This window comes from Rhopilema esculentum, chromosome 12 (assembly GCF_057945365.1).
Source record: "Rhopilema esculentum isolate cy_ngs chromosome 12, ASM5794536v1, whole genome shotgun sequence".
Taxonomy (NCBI): Eukaryota; Metazoa; Cnidaria; class Scyphozoa; order Rhizostomeae; family Rhizostomatidae; genus Rhopilema; species Rhopilema esculentum.
The window spans coordinates 9,161,813-9,180,331 of record NC_142826.1 but is presented as its reverse complement, the minus strand read 5'-3'; the positions used below and the strand labels follow the sequence as shown (position 1 = coordinate 9,180,331).

Genomic DNA, 18,519 nt, shown 5'->3' with positions numbered 1-18,519 from the left:
CAAATATGAATATCATGATCGCTGACTGCTTGGGCAGTTATTCGTTATAGATCTCTTGCCAAGACGAATACAGGCCTGTAGTGAGTAGGGTCTCATGACGAAATTCACCTAGTTAGAGCTGGCTTTAAGTGCACAAAAAACAGAAGATACGATACCTGTGAAGTAAAGCCATCAAGAGCTGGGTGAGTCATCCTCATCGCTTTTTGGATGCTTTCTTCAAATGATCGACCGATTGCCATCACCTGCAGAAGGAGCGAGGGTTCTGAATATCATGCCTTAGTCTATAAGCCAAATCATGCAAAGACAAACATTTGATTGCTAATTTTAATTGTTAAATTCAGAATTTTAAAATATTTCTGAAACCAAAAAAGATGTGCTTGTCAATCTAAAAAACGATTGTTTATTTTGATAAAATAAATTGCTCAGCATCAACCAACTGAAAACAACGATTCTGCGCATTACTGCCATATTCCAAGAATATCATTTACAACATCAACAACACAGATAAACATGGTTTTAGATTCGATTCCCTAACACCAATTTCCCCAATATAAATGGTTAAGTAAAAGAAAACATTCTGGAAAGTGACATTAGAGGTTTCAAAGAAGCAAGGTTTTAACAGCACTCACCTCACCAACACTCTTCATTGAGCTGCCAATCTGCTTTGATGTCAAGTGGAAACGATCAAGGTCCCATCGTGGAATCTGATGGAAAACAAAAAAGACAAAAATAAGAAAGATCGAAGAATAAAAATATGAACCACTGACAGTAAAATTTTAACCAAGAAAAATGGTGAACAAAAAGAAGGTAGCTTTCAAGGATGCAAATAGGAAAGAGACGAAGGATAAAAGAGACGAAGGAAGGATACAAATATTGTTATCTAGCTTATGATAAATTTTTAGACTCAAACTCTGTGCTCATGCTGGAAGAAAGTACAATTTTCTATAGCTTTTCATGATTTCCTATCTCAAACACTATGGTAAGGTAACAACAATGCTCATACGAAGCTGGGTTGACAAGAAGCTCTTTCCAGTTACTTAAACTGTGAAAGGGGTAGGATAAAAGTTCTGAAATGATATTTCTACACTCGTGTAAGCACTGTCCTGCGCAAAGATTTGAAACCATCAAAATACCTTTGTTACAATATAATCCAAACTTGGCTCAAAGCAAGCAGTCGTTTTCTTGGTTGTCGAGTTTTCAAGTGAGGGCAAATCAATACCAAGGGCGAGTTTTGCCGCAATGAAAGCTAGCGGGTAGCTGAAAAATAAACGAATCCAGGTAAGGTTATTGTCCATGAATAATTATAAGTTCAAATGATACCTTTCGATCATTTCAAATTGAAGTTGTAACGTTTAAATGACTCCCTCTACACAAACTAAAAACCTGGGACTCTACTTATCATGGTTGTGTTGAAAATGATTTGAATCAATCTTTATACAGAGAGAGATTGGTGCTTGGAATATAGATATCGCTAACCTAGCCAACTTTAGATGTATAGATCTCGTTTTCAGCATTGATTCAAATGTCCTTTGCTTTTGACAACTTGGGGCAGTATAGTCATTTTGTATTTTGATGCCCAGTCGAGCGAATGTATCACAATTTCAAAGACGGGTGGCCAAACGCTATTGACATTTCACTATGTAAAAAATGAGCGTTGTAAAATCAAGAGTGGTAAGAATTTGGTCGGGGCTTAGCTTAAACGGAAAGCTTAAACGCAGATAAAAAATGACTCAAAAAGCGATTAAAATACCCTGTAGCCTTTGATGCTAAAGCTGAACTCCTTGACAGCCTGGCATTGATTTCGATGATGCAGTATTCCAGTGACTCCGGGTGCAACGCGTATTGAATATTGCACTCTCCAACAATGCCAAAATGACGAACAACCTTAAAGATGGCAAAAACGTAATCTTAAAAATAATATAAAGAATATCTAAAGAGCAATCAGACTGTGTGTATATTTCTCTTTGTAATGCAATCCGACTGATTTGTCTTGTGTCTCTTTGCCTATTAAATCTAGATAATCTCCTACTTGAATGCCTAAAAAAATGTTTTCGACTCTGCAGAAATTTTAAGATTTACGCAGAAGTTTTACGCAGGCAAGTGTCGCTATGTCAATATGTAAACAAATGTAACAAGGCAACGCGTGACTACAAAACCAACAATGCATTGCACGCGGCCGCACATATGACGTAATTTGGGGAAGGCTAGAAAGTGAAACCTCTCCCATGCAAAATATCTCTTGGTTTTTCAAATGTGATAAAATTACCCGAGAACTATTGTAGGTAAAACTGCAGGAGAAGGAACGTGTGAAAAGCAAAACGATCAAATTTTAATGACAAAGTTATTAACAGTTGAACTGGCCTAAATTCAGGTTTATATAAAAGATGATGTAAAAAATTGCTTGGCATGGAGAGGACATACCTTGATAGCAGTTTCTCGCAGCATATGATATTCCCGGTTTGACAAAGTTTGACTTGGTGCCACAACAATGGAATCTCCAGTATGTATACCAAGTGGATCAAAGTTTTCCATATTGCAAACAGTGACGCAGTTGTCAGAAGCATCACGCACCACTTCGTATTCGACTTCTTTCCAGCCCAGCAAAGACTTCTCAATCAAAACTTGGTTGGAAAGGGCAAGAGCCTATTGGATTGACAACAAACGTCATACGACTGGCACAGACAACTGATTCCAAGTATTAACGAAAACTTTTGCCGGTAATTTATATCGTGAGCGATGCCGTATAGTCAGGCTGTACACGGCCCGTTGTCGGATGATCGCATTGGCGGATGTCGCATGATCGATCGAAATTTTCAGTACTAAATACTTCATGTTTAATGAAAAACTGACTTTTTGTGTTCAGGGTGAAATCTTTAATTTAATAACAAAATGAGATTGTATTGAAGTAGCTTTTCATGTCCATTGAGTCTAAAGAACATAATTTATTAAGCTTTTCATGATAGAATTGACATCATCTGCTTTTGAAAAGAGGGAATCCCAAGATAAAGATTATCGAATGTCTATTATTACATAGAAAAGTGATACATAAATAATCAAAATTAGAATAGACATAGCAAATAAATGAATCTTGAACTACATGAACTGAACTGAATTCAAATTAGTACATACATGCTTGACTGTATTAGTGAGTTCTTCTTTGTTATTGCAGAGACCTGATCCTAAGCCACCTAGGGCATAGGCTGCACGTACCATGACAGGGTAGCAAATTTTGTCAGCAGCAGATAAGGCATCCTCAAGCTGAAATGAAAACATCACAAAATTAACTCGAAAACCTGCGCTGATTGTGATTCATATCCCATCTTTGCAAGAAACTTTCTTACGGTTTGTTGATGTGTAATTTAATCAATTAACTGCAAACACAAACAGAAATCTTTTATTTTAAACCATGTCTTCAATGATCGTTCACGAAATAACGAAATATCTTACTGTTTCCACAGCGATACTCGGTGCTAGTTTTTCCCCAATTTCCTGAAGCCTCTTGGCAAATATGTCTCTGTCTTCTGTGGCCTCGATTGACGACACAGGGGTACCAAGGACCTACAGTAATGCAAAGTATAAAGTTTCAGAAGTTGAAAGGATAAGAATACAACTAGCTTGGCGAGTTAGCAAAATCTAGCGATGAATAATCAGTAAAAAGGATCTAGAAATGATAGTAGATTAAAAAATCGCTTACTTTTACTCCATATTTCTCCAAGATACCACGACGATGAAGCTCAACACCTTAAAGATCAAAAAAGAAAAAAATAATCAAGAACATCTAGATATATCTAACGATATCTTATTATTTGAAAGTAATATTGGAAAATTTCTATAGCGTTGGATTCCATACGAGGTAGCATTTGACACGAGACTAATTCGAAACCTACCGCAATTCAATCCAGTCTGGCCTCCCATTGACAAAATTATACCATCAGGCCTTTCTCTCTGAATGACGTCTTCAACAAAATCTGTTGTCACGGGGACAAAATAGACTGTATCTGCCTAAAATAAAACAGAATAAGCACTTGATAGAGCCAAATGAGATCAAAGTGAACATATTATTCATTGAGCACGATAACCAGAAATTGTATAGAAATTGCATCGGTGTATTTTGTAAACATTGCTTTACATGATAACAGACGAAAAGAATGAATTAAATACTACATAATGCTGACAATATCGAAAAAAATATCAAAAAAGTAAAATTAGGAGAGATGATTGTGTCAATAACTGGATGGACTGCATACTTTTATTTCAGGTCAAAACATTATCTTGCGTTACTATTAGCAACTAAATGCATGTCTCAAACTACACAAACGGCCTAGTACCGTGATACATCAACGGAATAGTAACCAGATCATTATTCACAAAATCCTAATAGCAACAGTAAATGTTAGGAAGAAATAAAATGTTGTCAGAACACCAAATACCAAGTTAACTAATCTAAAGGATACCTGTTTTTCTCCTTCTGCATTTGTCTGCACCGAAGCGATGTTTGGGTTCATCAAAATTGTTTGAATGTTTTCTTCCTAGAAAAAAATCAGGAAACAAATTAAGGTTTGTTCAATTAATTCTTTTTGAATTTACAGTTTTCAACGGGAGATTCGATGCTGACTAATAGTAAAATGCAGTGCTGAAGACAAACGTACTTTTGAGTTCCAAATAACAAATATACAAAACAAGTGGTAGGCAGCTAGTGATAACAGAAGCCCGTAAGATCACGAGCAGAGTCCATAACAGTTTTAAGCCATCAGCAAACCTCTTTTGGCAGCTGGGACAAATGTTATTTGGTGGTTCCCCTCAAAGAAATACCCAAAGCGATAAAAACCATGAGCTATTCTTGCTGACAATTTCATTGCTTTCAACTGGTAAATCGACATCTTTTTTGTTTTAAAGCATTTAGAAAACGGCTTGATTTAACGTTGAATGAAGAAAATACCCTTTCAAATGTATTGCTAAAACCACTTTTCTTCAATCCCAGCTGGACAAAAGCCCTGCCCCAGTATAGGAATTCCAATTGAAGGGTTCTAGAATTGCCACGTTACCCCTTCAGACCCTCTATGAATCTAACTGAATGATTTCAAAACAACTGTTAGTGTCGTCAGGTCAGCGTTCTAACTGTCCCATGAATTGCGAAGGGATTTGGTTAATGAAGTGGCAAACATTCATAAGAAACTCAATAGTGATACACGCTGACAAAAAATGCATGTCATTTGATACGAAACCAAGCCTAAGGGTCGATGATTAATATTGTATAAAATGAGCGGGAATCCGCCCACACTAACTTATCAGATATTAGTTTTGAAACCACGCAACACGTTATTCAATTGCGAAGCAAAAATTTCCTAACAATCTCCTCTCAAAAATCAAAGACTTCCTAAAAGAGAGTCTGTGTGCTGGAGCTACAAAGAGTCGTATTTCCACAGGAATCTGCATCGAATCCTAAATATATTGTGCCTAAGATGCTATATACATATATATGTTAATTCTTCACATTTCATGCATAGACATATTGATATACATTACATGCATGTAGTTCTTTATCGTTCAACATTTGTTCGTTTTTATAAAATCTTTTTTATCCTATCTTAATTTCCAAAGCGAAACTCGGATACATAATCAAAGCGATTATGTTTTAATCATTTCCAAAGCGATTACACCAGGTACATAATCTCATATAGAAATTACGTCACAGTATTGTAACCCACACGCCCTGTCCCAAATGAAAATCCGGACACAACAGCTGAATATGTGGAACAACGTAATACCTTCATTTGTGATTAATGCATCGCTTTAGACACAAGGCGTCTAGTCAAATGGTAACACAAGTTCAAGATAAACAGATTTACAAAGAAACGAAGAAATTTCAACTTTGTATACGAAATAAAGAAGTGGGAACAAGCTCTGCCAATCAAACTTACATTCAGTTTTAGAGCTGCTAAAGACTAAAGAAACTTACGCCTTTAAGAAAGCAAAATTATGCATCTTCTATTGATTTACTTGGGTTACATTACAAAGTCTCAGTTTTGCATAGCTTTTTTAACTGGTCATAGCTTATTGGACTTTAAACTTCCTTTTCTGACGAAAAATGAGTTTTATCAACACGCTCATTGAAAAATTTGGGAAACTTAAGACATATGCAGGTGATTTCAAATAACCGAAACACGAAGTTTATACTCTGTTTATCAGGATTTGACTTCCAATTCACTTTGTATCATCCTTCAAGCTTTTTCTAATCAAAGTTCAAATCAAATGATCAGAGAGCGGTTTTTGACAAAAATTATGAACTATGATTACGTCAAGCTACCATATGTTTTGTAGAACAAATCAATTGTTAACCAACACCACACTTGTTCAGCAACGATGATAATCTATTCTTGGAATATAAAATTATCGTAAATTGTGCGTTAAACTAAATAAAAAACTTTATTTTCTATATTGCATACTTTTCTTCAATCCATTATTCCTTTCAAGAAATATACTGATATGACTTTGTTTAACAAATAGCTCGCTCATTGATGTTACTTAATAAGTTGACAAATAAATAACGTTAGAACGCTGTCAAATTCAAAAGAATAAATTAAACTGTCATTAAAAGTTGGCATCTACAGTAAAGGAAACATCCTCATGTCACAGTGGAGCCTACGTTTTGACTAAGAAGTCCGGTTCTTCGGTTAATCTCGCGGTAGACAACTCGTCTAATGTCACTGCTCCTTATGCAGTAAAGGAGGGGGTTGAATGAGCTATTCGCAAAAACAAGTAGGCCAGTCCAATGCCACGCGACGTACGCCAAATCCAAACTGAATCCAAGAACACTCTCCAACAAGCCACAAGTTACATTTGGTGCATAACAAAGAATCAATATTGTTATGAGTATAGCCACGGTGTTTGTTTTTCGCTGTTCATTGGCTCTCTTCACGACAGTCTTTCCTTCTTTATCGCTACCTATACACGCGGGAGGAGCTACTGCATTTCTCAGTCGTTTCGCCACGACGTAAATGCAACCGTAACAAATGAAAATTGCCACAATACAGGCGATTAGGGCCAGAAAAAGCACGAGATTATAGCTCTTGGTGCTGATGACGCCAACAAAAGGAAGCAGTGTCAAGGCACTCCAGGATGCCCACATTACAGCGACTGCAACTGAATACTTCTTCGTTGTGACGTTTGCTTCGTAAAGAAATGGACGACATACAGCATAGCATCTGTCCATGCTTATGAGAGTGACATTTAAAAACGAGGCACCACTGCATAAAAAGGCGAAGTAAGCGTAGGTAAGCTTTACTTTGCAAAGGTGAATCCCGCGAATCTCGTAAACACGCGAGACAACATGCAATGGTTGAACAATAAGACCAACGATGAAATCTGTCACACATAAGCTGCAAATAAGAAGATTTGATGGCGACTTGAGACTCCGTTTTGTGGCCAAGACGAATATCATCAAACCATTCCCAAATGTTGCAGTGAATGCAAGTATCGTATTGAATATTGAAACTCCGATTGCTGTGATTACGACAGAGCTTTTACTCTCAAATAGAATTGTCTTGAGACCAAAGCACGCAAGCCTGCCCACTTCGGAGCTGTTGGTTTTATCCATGTGCACTGAATTCAAGTTGGCCGCGTCTGCCGTTAATATTTCCTGAAACTTTTTAATAATGAGCTCGAGTCTTGAGATTGGGACCAGCTGTTCACGGAAAAACAAATATATTCACCCGCTTTTGTCAGTCTTCAAAATAACAGCAATGCTACTCGTACTACGCAAGCAGTCTGATCTCTATCGTAATCCTTCAAAAAGAAAATTTCTGATAACTTTTCTACCAATGTCATAACATTCCGGTTTTAATGTTTTCGTGGTACGAAGAATCCAGTCCGCCTACACTCAGACTAGAACAGAGGTAATTCGAGCATTAGGCGAGACACCGCATTCTTCATCCTCGTAAATCTAGATGGACCCTAACCTGCAGCACATGGACTAGCTCTAAAACTCGCGCAATGACGTCATCGATGCAACGGGATTACATAGCAAAACAAAAAGCCTACGCCGATTGAAAATGGCTTGGATCTTGATCCGAGGGGAATTTGAATCAATACCCACTACCGGATGTAAACTCCTTTCAGACGAGTAAACAGTTGAAAGGGAACTAAGACCCCGTTTACACTGTCCCGGGACAATTTTGTACCGTTACGGTTCGCAAGTGTTTACACTGTCGCGGTTCCATATTGTTCCGTTTAGCCGTTCCGTTTACACTGTACCGGTACGACCTTAATTTAATGGTAGAACATTGTTTAGAAGAAGCTGTATTTAGTCAACCAAGGCTTTTATTTTGCCGCTGAAGTCAACAATCGAATTTTTATTGTGAGTTAAAATGGAGCGGAAGGCCGATTAAAACTTTACTTGGACGAAAGACAAGGTGGCTTTAATTTTCAGTGTTATTTTAGACTACAAAACTGCCAAGTTCAATCAAGGCTTGGACTGGGAAACACTACAAGCCTTTTCTGTGGTCGTCTTTTCTTCAGAATTCCCTTTTCTTCAGAATTTGAGAACGTAGTTACGCCACAATCAAAGCCTCGATTACCTGAAACAGCCATACAAAAGACCTCTTTGTGAATCCGTGACAAAATCGTCTCGGATAGGTGTTTACACTGTCCCGTTCAAAAACGGAACCGTGACGGTACAAAATTCGTTCGCTTTCAAAGCAGGGTCAAAACTGTTCCGGATAGCAGAGCAAAATCGTCACGGTTCCACAGTGCTAGTGTAAACGCAAGGGCGAACCGCGACAGTTTTGTCACGGTTCCAAACTTGCACGGGACAGTGTAAACGGGGTCTAAGTCGTGTTTCTCAATAGACTCAGCATTGTGAAAATATACAAAAAAGGGATCAACAGAAAAGAAGCAATTTCATTGCGAAATAATGGGACTTTGTTGATTCTCACATTCATGTTGTTTTAAAAACGAATAATTGGAAAGATTTTAATAGAAGACTTCCTACTGGGACACCAATAAATAATCCCATCACATGTAGATAAAAATTGATTAGACGGCAGATTTCTTCAGAAAGATCCCTTTCAAACAAATATTCGATCTTGGCCATTTGTGAATTTAATGAAAACAATCAAATGTTGGCAGATCCTTTTACGCTATCAAATGCTGTTTTGATACTGCTGGATAAATATATCGCTAAAATAGCTGGTTATCTGAAATTAACACAAAAGGCCCTATCAACAGGGTGAATCGGAAAAGAATTATACTGCTTTGTTTCTTAAAACCTATACCGCGTTAACGGGGTTCTTCTATAAGGGGATGTATGGTCGTTTTGCCTTGCCCAAAAGGTGGCATTGTCGAGTGGCACCGTCTGTTGAAAAAATGCCTTGAAGAAAGCCATACCAGATAAGTGGCAAATGTGAAAGTGCTATCTGGTGTGTAATTCAGAAACTAGGAACCCTGTCTTGGACACAGTCGAGAAAACGCGTTTATAAAAAGTGCATAGAGCCTCCTCGTGTTTCTAAAACAGTAAATCTCCTATTTCAGACAATTGTACTTTGATGACGAGATGTTTCCGCTTTCAGACAGATTTGGTTACATCATCAACAGTTTAATGGCAGGCTCAAGGCGGGCAGGCTAAAGGAAATTATACTGTGGAAAATTGGAAAATACTGACCTTTCATCCGACCAAAACTATGCAATTTATAGATAAGTAGATAAAGTGATAATGAAAATATTCATACAAGTTAAACTTTTTCATCTCAAACAATCGAAAGTTATCAAAAACGGTCCTGCCTAAAACACACGAACAAGTAAATCCACTGACAAACACGTCAAGAAACAGCATTGATGAAATTTGACAAAGGTGGAAGGGGGGGGGGGGGCAAATTTCCCCATTATTACCTCGTGACTACACCATAAATTTCAATATAAAGATACCCACATTTTAAAAAACGTCACGTCGCTTATTTACACGAATGTTACTAGACAATTATATTGGAGACTCACTTTTAATGCTTTGACACATTGGGATCCAGAGTAGTCGAATTCACCTGCCTGCCCAATAGATAATCCACCAGAGCCAAGAACAAGGACTTTTTTAATCTAAATAAAATTATGTCATAGGAATGTGCACCATAGACCACAACTGAATATAAGCTGGCTTGTAAAAGAAGATTGATGATAAGAAATTAAAAAGACACAATCTTAGAGAGGTTCACAAAACACTGTTTCGATATTAGAAGCTTTGTATCATTTGTAGCCTTTATCACTATACATATTTGAAACATATTTTCGAAACATACATTTGGCTTAAAAAAGGACTATTCTGAAAAGAGCTTAGTAAAATACCATGAAGGGCTGTGATTTAATATCAGAGCAGCATAATTGCAACCCAAAAATGCGAGGATATGCGCATTAGCTGGAAAAGTTTCAGGTGCAGTACCATGCGATACAACTTCATATTTAGCCGATTGCAAATACGCTTATGATTACTTAAGTAGTATACACAATTTTAGCAACATTTGGAGAGGTGAAGTTGATTTCATAATAACATGCACTCAATGTGATCAACCATGCAAACTTGATAACATTCTAAAAACTAGCAACGACATATCTATGCCGTTTGATGAAATGTTACGGCTGTGACGATTATTAATAAACGTTAAAAGGAACAACGTGTAAAAGGCAAATGCAGAAAACAGGTAAACAAACCTTTTTGTTGTCAGTTTGCATCGGTTTGACTGGAGGAAAGGCTGATGCTACTGACTGACTGCCATTTTTAATCAGATCAAAGAAACTGTCGAACAAAAACTGTTGAAAGAGAAGTAAAATATTAGATTGATGTCAAATAAAACGCACTTGCTATCCAGCAATGTAGGTTAAAAGTCCCCTTTTGTAAGATAAACAGAAGTGGTGGATTGATTTAACACTCGTGAATTGCGATATAGGGGCTACAACAACATAAAATCTAATCAAACTTACAAAGCATTTCCTGAAAGAGGTCGATTCCAAGAGCATTCGCAGATAATTTGTCACTATTCGAACTTTAGACACAGACTTATACATTTTAACGCTGGTTCCGATTTCTCCCTCAGAGCATTAAAATGGAACAAATTTCGCTGGCAGTACCAAGGCCCTTCGAGAGGGGCAACAGGGACATTCCACCTCAGGCCCTGAGCAGTAAGAGCCCCAGAAAGTAATAACAAAGTTCATAGAAATAGCAGCAATAGCAGCCATCACAGATTAGATGACGTAATAACGGAATGCATAATGCTTTTTGCCCCAGGCCCCAAAAGGCTCCCGGTGGACCTGGCTGTGTCCATTCCTTACTGTTTAGATTCCAGTGATGCAATATCTGTTTAGATTCCAGGGTTTTCAACTGCCTATTGCAAAATGAATAGGCAGCAGCAAGATAAAATAAAGAACTTATTATTTCATCTTGGCAGCAGTGATTATGTAAAATGATATCGGGTCAAGTAACGCCGAAAGAGCTGTTTATTCAGCAAAAATTTTAGGAGCGAAAATAAAGTGCTTTCCTGGAAGCTTCCAGAAGGGACTTGGTCCTTCCAAAAATTAGTCAAAGAGCTCTTGGTGCCAAAGCCCAATAGGGTTGCACCTTTTGTTATGAGTCCCAAATGGTGGTGATTCAACCTACCTCTGTGTCGGTTGGGCCACCAAAATGCTCAGGGTGAAACTGAGCTGTGAAAATGGGGCGATCTCTGTGCATAATTCCCTGAAATACAAACACAAAACACATCGTAGAAGAAAGAAAACTGTGTCCAGTGATCGTAAAAACAAGTCTTCTATCTACGTAACACACTATCCAACCTAACTGAATGTTAAAATACTTCTTTCTTGTAAAATAATTTAGGATAGAATGTCAACAGAATTAGAATAGATTTTAGTGTTGTGAACAATATCATTTACTTTGGAGGATTATCACCAGGAAGCTTGCGTAAAATGAATACAGTTGTCCTAAATTACTGGCATATTTTAGAAAAAATAAAAAAAGATGCTGCTTTCTTCAATAAATAAGCTCATTGGAAAGGTACCTCATTCGATCGGTCGTTTGCGTTGCGGAACAAGGGTATCCATTCTTCTGGCAAAGTTTTCTCATCGATGGCAAATCCGTGGTTTTGTGACGTAATATATGCCTTGTTGTTCAATATGTTCAAGACAGGTTGATTGTGTCCTCTATAAGGAAACCGATGATAAGAAAATAAGAGAAAATAAACAGTGGTATATATACGAAAGATGTGCTAGTACAAGATAGTGTTTTCAATACTAAGCAAAAATGGCAAGAAGAATTTCATTTTCCAATAAATAGATTTTTGAAAAAAAAATTCAAAATCTGGACAAGGCCAGTCAGTAGTAAAAAACAAACAGTTCAGTTCAGAATGAAATTGAAATACTTTTTGGCAAGAAATTCTGCATGAGATAAGCTTCTGGCTAATAAAATTTCAGTATATGCTTGATGCGACTGTCTTATGTCTGAAACCCCTGTTTGGTGTTCCGTATGCATCAAGCTTAAGACCTTTATTATTTCGTAAAAACATGAATAATGTAGTTCTCTTGAACGAAAATCAAATACATTTGGAAAAATCTAAAATCTGTCTTTTTAAAAATTCACTGCCGGTAGTCACAGCCAACCCTGACATTCATACATTTAAAAAGGTTTGCTCTACCATCAGTACACTTTATTTGCCACACGCTCTTTGCGACAGCCACAATGTCTGCCAAAATTACTTGCAACACTGAGTCTTATCTTTATATTTTCTATTTCTTTCCCCGAATACTACTACTTCAGCCCACATTCCCCCAGGAAACAATGATGATAGTTTAGGCAAATATTTAACAAGTCACAAGAAGAAACGCACTTCTTAATATTGTACGTCGTTTGATAGAAAACCAGCACTGTTTTAAGGTTGGAAGGGGTATGGCTAAACTTGCTCTTCTCTGGAAAAATTGATGCATTAAGGTGTGTACTTGTCTGATTTATTTAAATTTGATGAGTTGCTGTCAAGAGCGTGTTGGACTAGCCAATAGGATTCCATCTCTAATTAGAACGTAATAAACTGTGCTATAAACAGTGACCTCGATGTTAGGTGGAGGCTCGAAGAACTCAAATTGGATTTCGTCGAGCCTCTTTCAATTAGAATTTAGCGTTTCAAGACTTCTAGTTGGGGCTGTAGTTCGTTGCGCTTGTCTACTGTTCCTAACCTACTTGCTCGCTAAAATATTCTCGCCCAACCTAGAAACCAAGTAATATCGGCAGAATCTGCATTAGCTTTGCCTTCGATATGGTCAACTCGTTCACCTATTTCCAAGTGGAAGCTTGTATGTATTGGCTCCAGCGGCTAAGCCTGTGAGTTGATTCCCCATGCAAATGCCAAATATTGGTTCCTTTCTTTCATCTTTAATTACCTAGGGAAGTAAAGCATGTTAGTCGACAAAATGATAAATACCAAGCAAGATGAAAGGTAGCAACATTTTGAACAAATTCAGGCGAACATTTTGAACAAAATATGTGCTCTAAATGAGGGAATATTCAATATTATAGAAGACATGCTCTGCTCACCTTTCGCAAAACGCGCACAGCAGAATCGACATAAGCAGGGTCCCCAGGACCATTGGAAAGAAAGAGACCATCGTAATCGTCTTTGCTGTAATCATAGTTCCATGGAACCACATGAACCTCTGCATCCCTCTAGAAAAGCAAGTGAATCTTATCAGCATATAAAAAACGTATAAACACTGCAATCAGTAACTAGCGAAAGCTTTAATAAAAAATACCAAACTATTGTTTCTAAGATTTTATAAGCATACTTAGACTCCCGGACCAGATGATGTCGAGATTCTGTATCTCCCCCATCCCCAAATCAGTGCCAGTATGTCTGCAGTTAAATTTCATACATCACACTTAATTTTAGACGGGGGATGAGGGTGAGAGGTGGGAAAATATATGCATGCTACCCTTCATGGCCCCTTCATATATATTAGCGTTTATTTCAGCAGCTGGGTCCAGGATCACAGGAAGTGATAAAAAGCATAATATTCTTATTATTCCAGCTTAAAATAAAGCAAACAGGGAAAATGATTTGTAACTAGATGGTTTTTCCATTTGGAACTTACCTTTTAAACCCATGATGAATTCCTACGCAATACCATTACAAGTTTGATGAAATCCAAAGTAGCAAAAAACAAAAGCATACCACTAGCAAATTCCGGATCATGTTCTGTTTTATTCCACAGTCCAGTGCAATAATTTTATACTTGTTTCCTTTTCCATAAACCTTAACGTCCTTAAAAAGCAAAAAGAAATGTTTAAGGAAGTGGTGCTCATTTGAAACGATAAGCATAGAGAAAGCTGAGGGACAACAGGGCTATGTAGGGCCCATACCGTATTTAGCGCTTTGTAAGCCAATTATGATCTAAGCAGCTTGAAATGCAGACTTAGAAATCTAAAGACAAATACTAAACTCTTTTTGTAAGAACAATTTTATAAGAACAAGAGCCTCGTAACAAATATTAAGAACAAGCTGAGGCTGAGCTACAGTAAAAACTTATTTTGAACAACGTTTTATCACAAAAACGAGGACTGCTTACACCCTATTAATTTAAGAACAAATTAAGTACAATGAGCCTCAGATTATCGAAATAATCAAGAACAGTCAGCCTGAACTTAAATTTAATGGTTTTTATAAAAAGCGTGTATTTCAACTCGACACAATGCACCTTTGAGGACAAAAAATCTAACGAATTAGCTTAATTCATAGGCCTCAGGGATGAATTAATCAAGTGTAACTAGCAAAAAATTATGATCATACCTTTGTTGAAATTTCTGCAATGAGATTTCTTGTATTCGGATCATCAAATTCAATTGGCTGGTCTTCAAACTCGATTTTGCCTAACACTGTTCCCTAAAACACGTTGAACATTGGATTAAAAGAATATTCTTGATTTAATAGAGTCAAACAAGTCATAACGTTCAGCAGAATTTCAAAATAACACGAAAAAGTTGAAACATATCTGCTAATACTGAAGCACTTTGACGTGGAGTTTAAGAAGGAAAGTGTAATAAAATGGGAAGGAAAGTGTAAAGTAAATCAGGGTTGACGACTAGTTCAAGATTGAAATAAAAATGAAAAAACATAATATCATAAAATTGGCAGGAAAGTCAGACAAGCAAAGCAATTCAAAGTTCTTACTTTATCTCTGATAATTTTTGTCAACATCCTGGTGTCAATCCCATAAAGTGCGGGAACCTGTTACGGCAAGAAAACAGTAATAACATAGAGCATTTACTGTTTTCATACAGCCGTTGGATTGTTACAGTTAAGAAGAACAGTTTCTGAGAATAGTTTATAGTTTCTTTCCTCTATGGTAGATCACTGTTTGTCACTTTTAAAAACCGACTACCTCAAACGAAAAGACTAACTATCCGCCCTGGGGCTTTGAACGAGAAATGTTTGATATAACATAACAAAGGAAAACGTTTATAGATTTTAAATTACTTCTACCCCCTAGACTCATTATGGACCTCGGGCAAGTTCCATAGTAGCCACCCCCCCCCCCCCTTCTTGTAAACGTGTACCATCCACCAATTCAATGAGCACTGCTTTCCAAACGCTAATATCATATCGTTGACGGACATAACATTTTACAGAGAAAGGTTGGAGGCATCCTAAACTGTTGGGTGGCACATACCCCATCCTGCACAAGCCATTCTGACAGCGACTGTTGTGAATTCCAATGGCTATGCGAATGAGAATAATCTTGGACCAACAACCCAGAGACCTGATAAGAAAATACAAAAATAAATAATTGATAAAACGGGGAACAGAAGCTACATGCATCACAGAGCATCTCATCTTCATTTAAAACAACACTACGCCATAGCTCCTACATTGGGCTTTGGTGGCTTGCAATATGTCGTCACATTATTGAAAAATTGAGCATTGAAATAAACAGTGAGAAAAGGCAAAAAATGAACAGTTTATTAGCGGGTTGCTGAATCTTCAATAAAAAAACATTGAAAATGCCACCAAACCGTCATTAAAGAAAATTTCCAAAGAGTTTTCTCAAACCTGAATGTTTTCCGACTCGACGTATTTAAGGAGTCCATATTGATCTCTGTCTGTGGTACTCGGTACACCGTAGTTCCCAACTAAGGGGTATGTTAGAGTAAGAATCTGACCACGATAGCTAGGGTCCGTCATTGCTTCGGGATACCTACAAAAGGTTCAAATTGTAAAGTTGGTTGGAAAAACTTGTGAGACAAGACAAGACAAGCATGTAACTTTTATTTCGCCTTTTTTGGCGCCGAGTCACATTTTTTAACACTTGACTCCGGTCTAGACATTTCTTGGGGTTGGGAACTATAAAAAATGGAAAACTAGACTGTTTTTTGCAGAAAGATCCAAATTATTTTGAAAATGCCACACAAAAGATAATATTTTCAATCTTCAAGACCAAAGGTCTAATCACGTTCGTCAATCTCTAGTCTACTTCATGAAACTTAAGTCCTTTTTAGATACTGCAGATGTTTTCAAATATAGATAGGTTACACAGCTTGGTGCTAATTCTATTGTTCTTTACCTTCGAATCTGTATCTGCTAAGTCGCTAGCAAGGTGGGATTGTAAATAAAAGATGATGTTAATTGCAAATATGCAAATAGGACTTTCGAATATAAACATAGTTCAGAGCATTTCCTCAAAAGCTTTACCAGAATAACACAATTAAGTTACAATCCATTTTGAAAATCTTTATAGTATACCCGCCTTTCTTAAATAAGCAAGCTGCAAAGACAAATACAGATTACAAGTTTTGCCAAAAAACAAACATTTTTAAAGATTTCACTCTTTCATTTCTTACACCTATAAAGAGTGAGATATGCCCTTTTTTGTGAGCAAATCATTCTTTACTCCTCCAAAAACTTTTTTGGCTTTGCCCCTGATCTTGAGTGAAATACACTGGTATAGAAATTATAAAGAAAACATTCAATTATCTAACTGCTTGACTGGCATTCATTACCAGGTATATAGACATATAAAAAGAGGGGAAACGCTAGTAATGTGTTATTGATTTTGTAATGAGGACAACATCAGTTTGAAACTGACAGTAACATTAACAGGCATGAGGTGGCTGGAATGATGCCTTACTAGAAGTTAGTCAAGAGTGCTATTTGCTATTCAAAATAGCTTTTAGTGGTGTATTGAAACCCAGCAAGAAATTGTCACATCCAATGTCGAGCCTCCTAAATATTTTAGCCTTCCTGGTCTGTAATATGGTTGTGGCTCTGTTAAGGGTTCTAATTGTACTAACTAGATAAATGTAGATAGAAAAACAAATTGACAAACAAATAAATTTTTTTATGTTGCCAGTACATTTGCTTTGGGTAAATTAGCAACTATAAATATGTGATTTTCAAAAATAAATTTGATATCAAGACTCTATAAAAGACAGAAATTTCTAAGATGTACACCCCAAACATAGTTTCAATGCTTAAAAAATACAAAAATATCATTTCTGGCTATTTTTAATATCTTTTTTCCCTCCTTTGAAGGTTTCCACTTCTTTCTTCACTCAAAATTATTAAACAATGAACAACCTTAAGTGCTTCAAACAGAAAATTGATTAATCTTTTTTCAATTTGACACTCTGTAATGTCACCCCAAATGAACAAGTCTACAAAATCTTTTGAAATCATTTTATTAAACATGGCTTGGCTTTCCTCAAATGGTTTATAAAAATCCATCTATATCAGCTGATTCACAAACTATTCATCCTTTCATGACTATTGAATAAGAAATAATCAGATTATCACAGCATTGAGGTCAGAAGATAAACAAGGCTGATGAAACAAGGCACTAACCCAACTAAGCCTGTATTGAATACAACTTCCCCAGCCATTGATCTCTCTTTGCCAAAAGAGTAGCCTTTCATTTTTGTTCCATCTTCCAAAAAAAGAGTTGCAACCTGTACACAAACAGGAAAACTACAATTTCTAATTTGTTTAAAGATGGTAAATGTAGTCACCTATACTTTTAACAAGTTTTTCCATCTTTCTGTTAAAGAGAAAAATTACCTTCTAGAGAACCTTTAGTCCTATTTATTCCATTCTAACACAATTTAACTATTTGTGCATATTGTAAACCATTATTATTTGATTTCTGTTTTTCTTTCTTTTTAATTGTTATTCTTATTCTTACTGTTATTATTCAAACAAAACTAATATCAAATTATCGTCATTTCACGTCAAACTGGGCAAATGGCTCTGATAGCTCCTTCATGAGTTTTTTCCATGTGTCCATCAGCTGATCTTATAAAATATCTTATGTTGTTCCCTGTAATGTAATCTTTATTGTTATTAATGATTGTATCTTAACAACTAGCATGACGTATCTTGTAATTAATTGATTTGTTGCTGAAAAAAAGTTTTGATTTTATTTTTGATTTGATTACATGCCAAAGTTAACCATAAGAACTTTAAATACTTGAAGAAAGGTATGGTGCAATCCAAGCAATATTTTGAT

General features: G+C 36.6%; 2 protein-coding genes across 3 annotated transcripts in view; both read right to left on the bottom strand.

Moving 5' to 3' along the window:
* The window catches only part of LOC135681610 (carbamoyl-phosphate synthase [ammonia], mitochondrial), a 30,537-nt gene that overhangs the window by 9,770 nt on the left and 2,248 nt on the right, over positions 1-18,519 (bottom strand). For both annotated transcript variants that reach the window (XM_065196160.2, XM_065196161.2), the window contains exons 3-24: positions 17,859-17,962; positions 16,071-16,215; positions 15,691-15,780; positions 15,192-15,248; positions 14,811-14,903; positions 14,196-14,285; positions 13,562-13,690; positions 13,301-13,407; positions 12,036-12,177; positions 11,639-11,716; positions 10,696-10,794; positions 9,991-10,086; positions 4,455-4,529; positions 3,888-4,002; positions 3,695-3,741; positions 3,448-3,558; positions 3,130-3,258; positions 2,422-2,643; positions 1,751-1,884; positions 1,134-1,257; positions 630-704; positions 156-242 (exon numbers count right to left, since the gene is read on the bottom strand). In XM_065196160.2, coding sequence (XP_065052232.2) covers positions 156-242; positions 630-704; positions 1,134-1,257; positions 1,751-1,884; positions 2,422-2,643; positions 3,130-3,258; positions 3,448-3,558; positions 3,695-3,741; positions 3,888-4,002; positions 4,455-4,529; positions 9,991-10,086; positions 10,696-10,794; positions 11,639-11,716; positions 12,036-12,177; positions 13,301-13,407; positions 13,562-13,690; positions 14,196-14,285; positions 14,811-14,903; positions 15,192-15,248; positions 15,691-15,780; positions 16,071-16,215; positions 17,859-17,962 — 2,349 coding nt within the window. The remainder of the gene's footprint in view (positions 1-155; positions 243-629; positions 705-1,133; positions 1,258-1,750; positions 1,885-2,421; positions 2,644-3,129; positions 3,259-3,447; positions 3,559-3,694; positions 3,742-3,887; positions 4,003-4,454; positions 4,530-9,990; positions 10,087-10,695; positions 10,795-11,638; positions 11,717-12,035; positions 12,178-13,300; positions 13,408-13,561; positions 13,691-14,195; positions 14,286-14,810; positions 14,904-15,191; positions 15,249-15,690; positions 15,781-16,070; positions 16,216-17,858; positions 17,963-18,519) is intronic.
* On the bottom strand, positions 4,548-9,979 carry LOC135681611 (trace amine-associated receptor 4). Its single transcript, XM_065196162.2, has one exon. It carries the CDS (start codon positions 7,595-7,597, stop codon positions 6,626-6,628), a length of 972 nt encoding a protein of 323 aa, XP_065052234.2. The 5' UTR covers positions 7,598-9,979; the 3' UTR covers positions 4,548-6,625.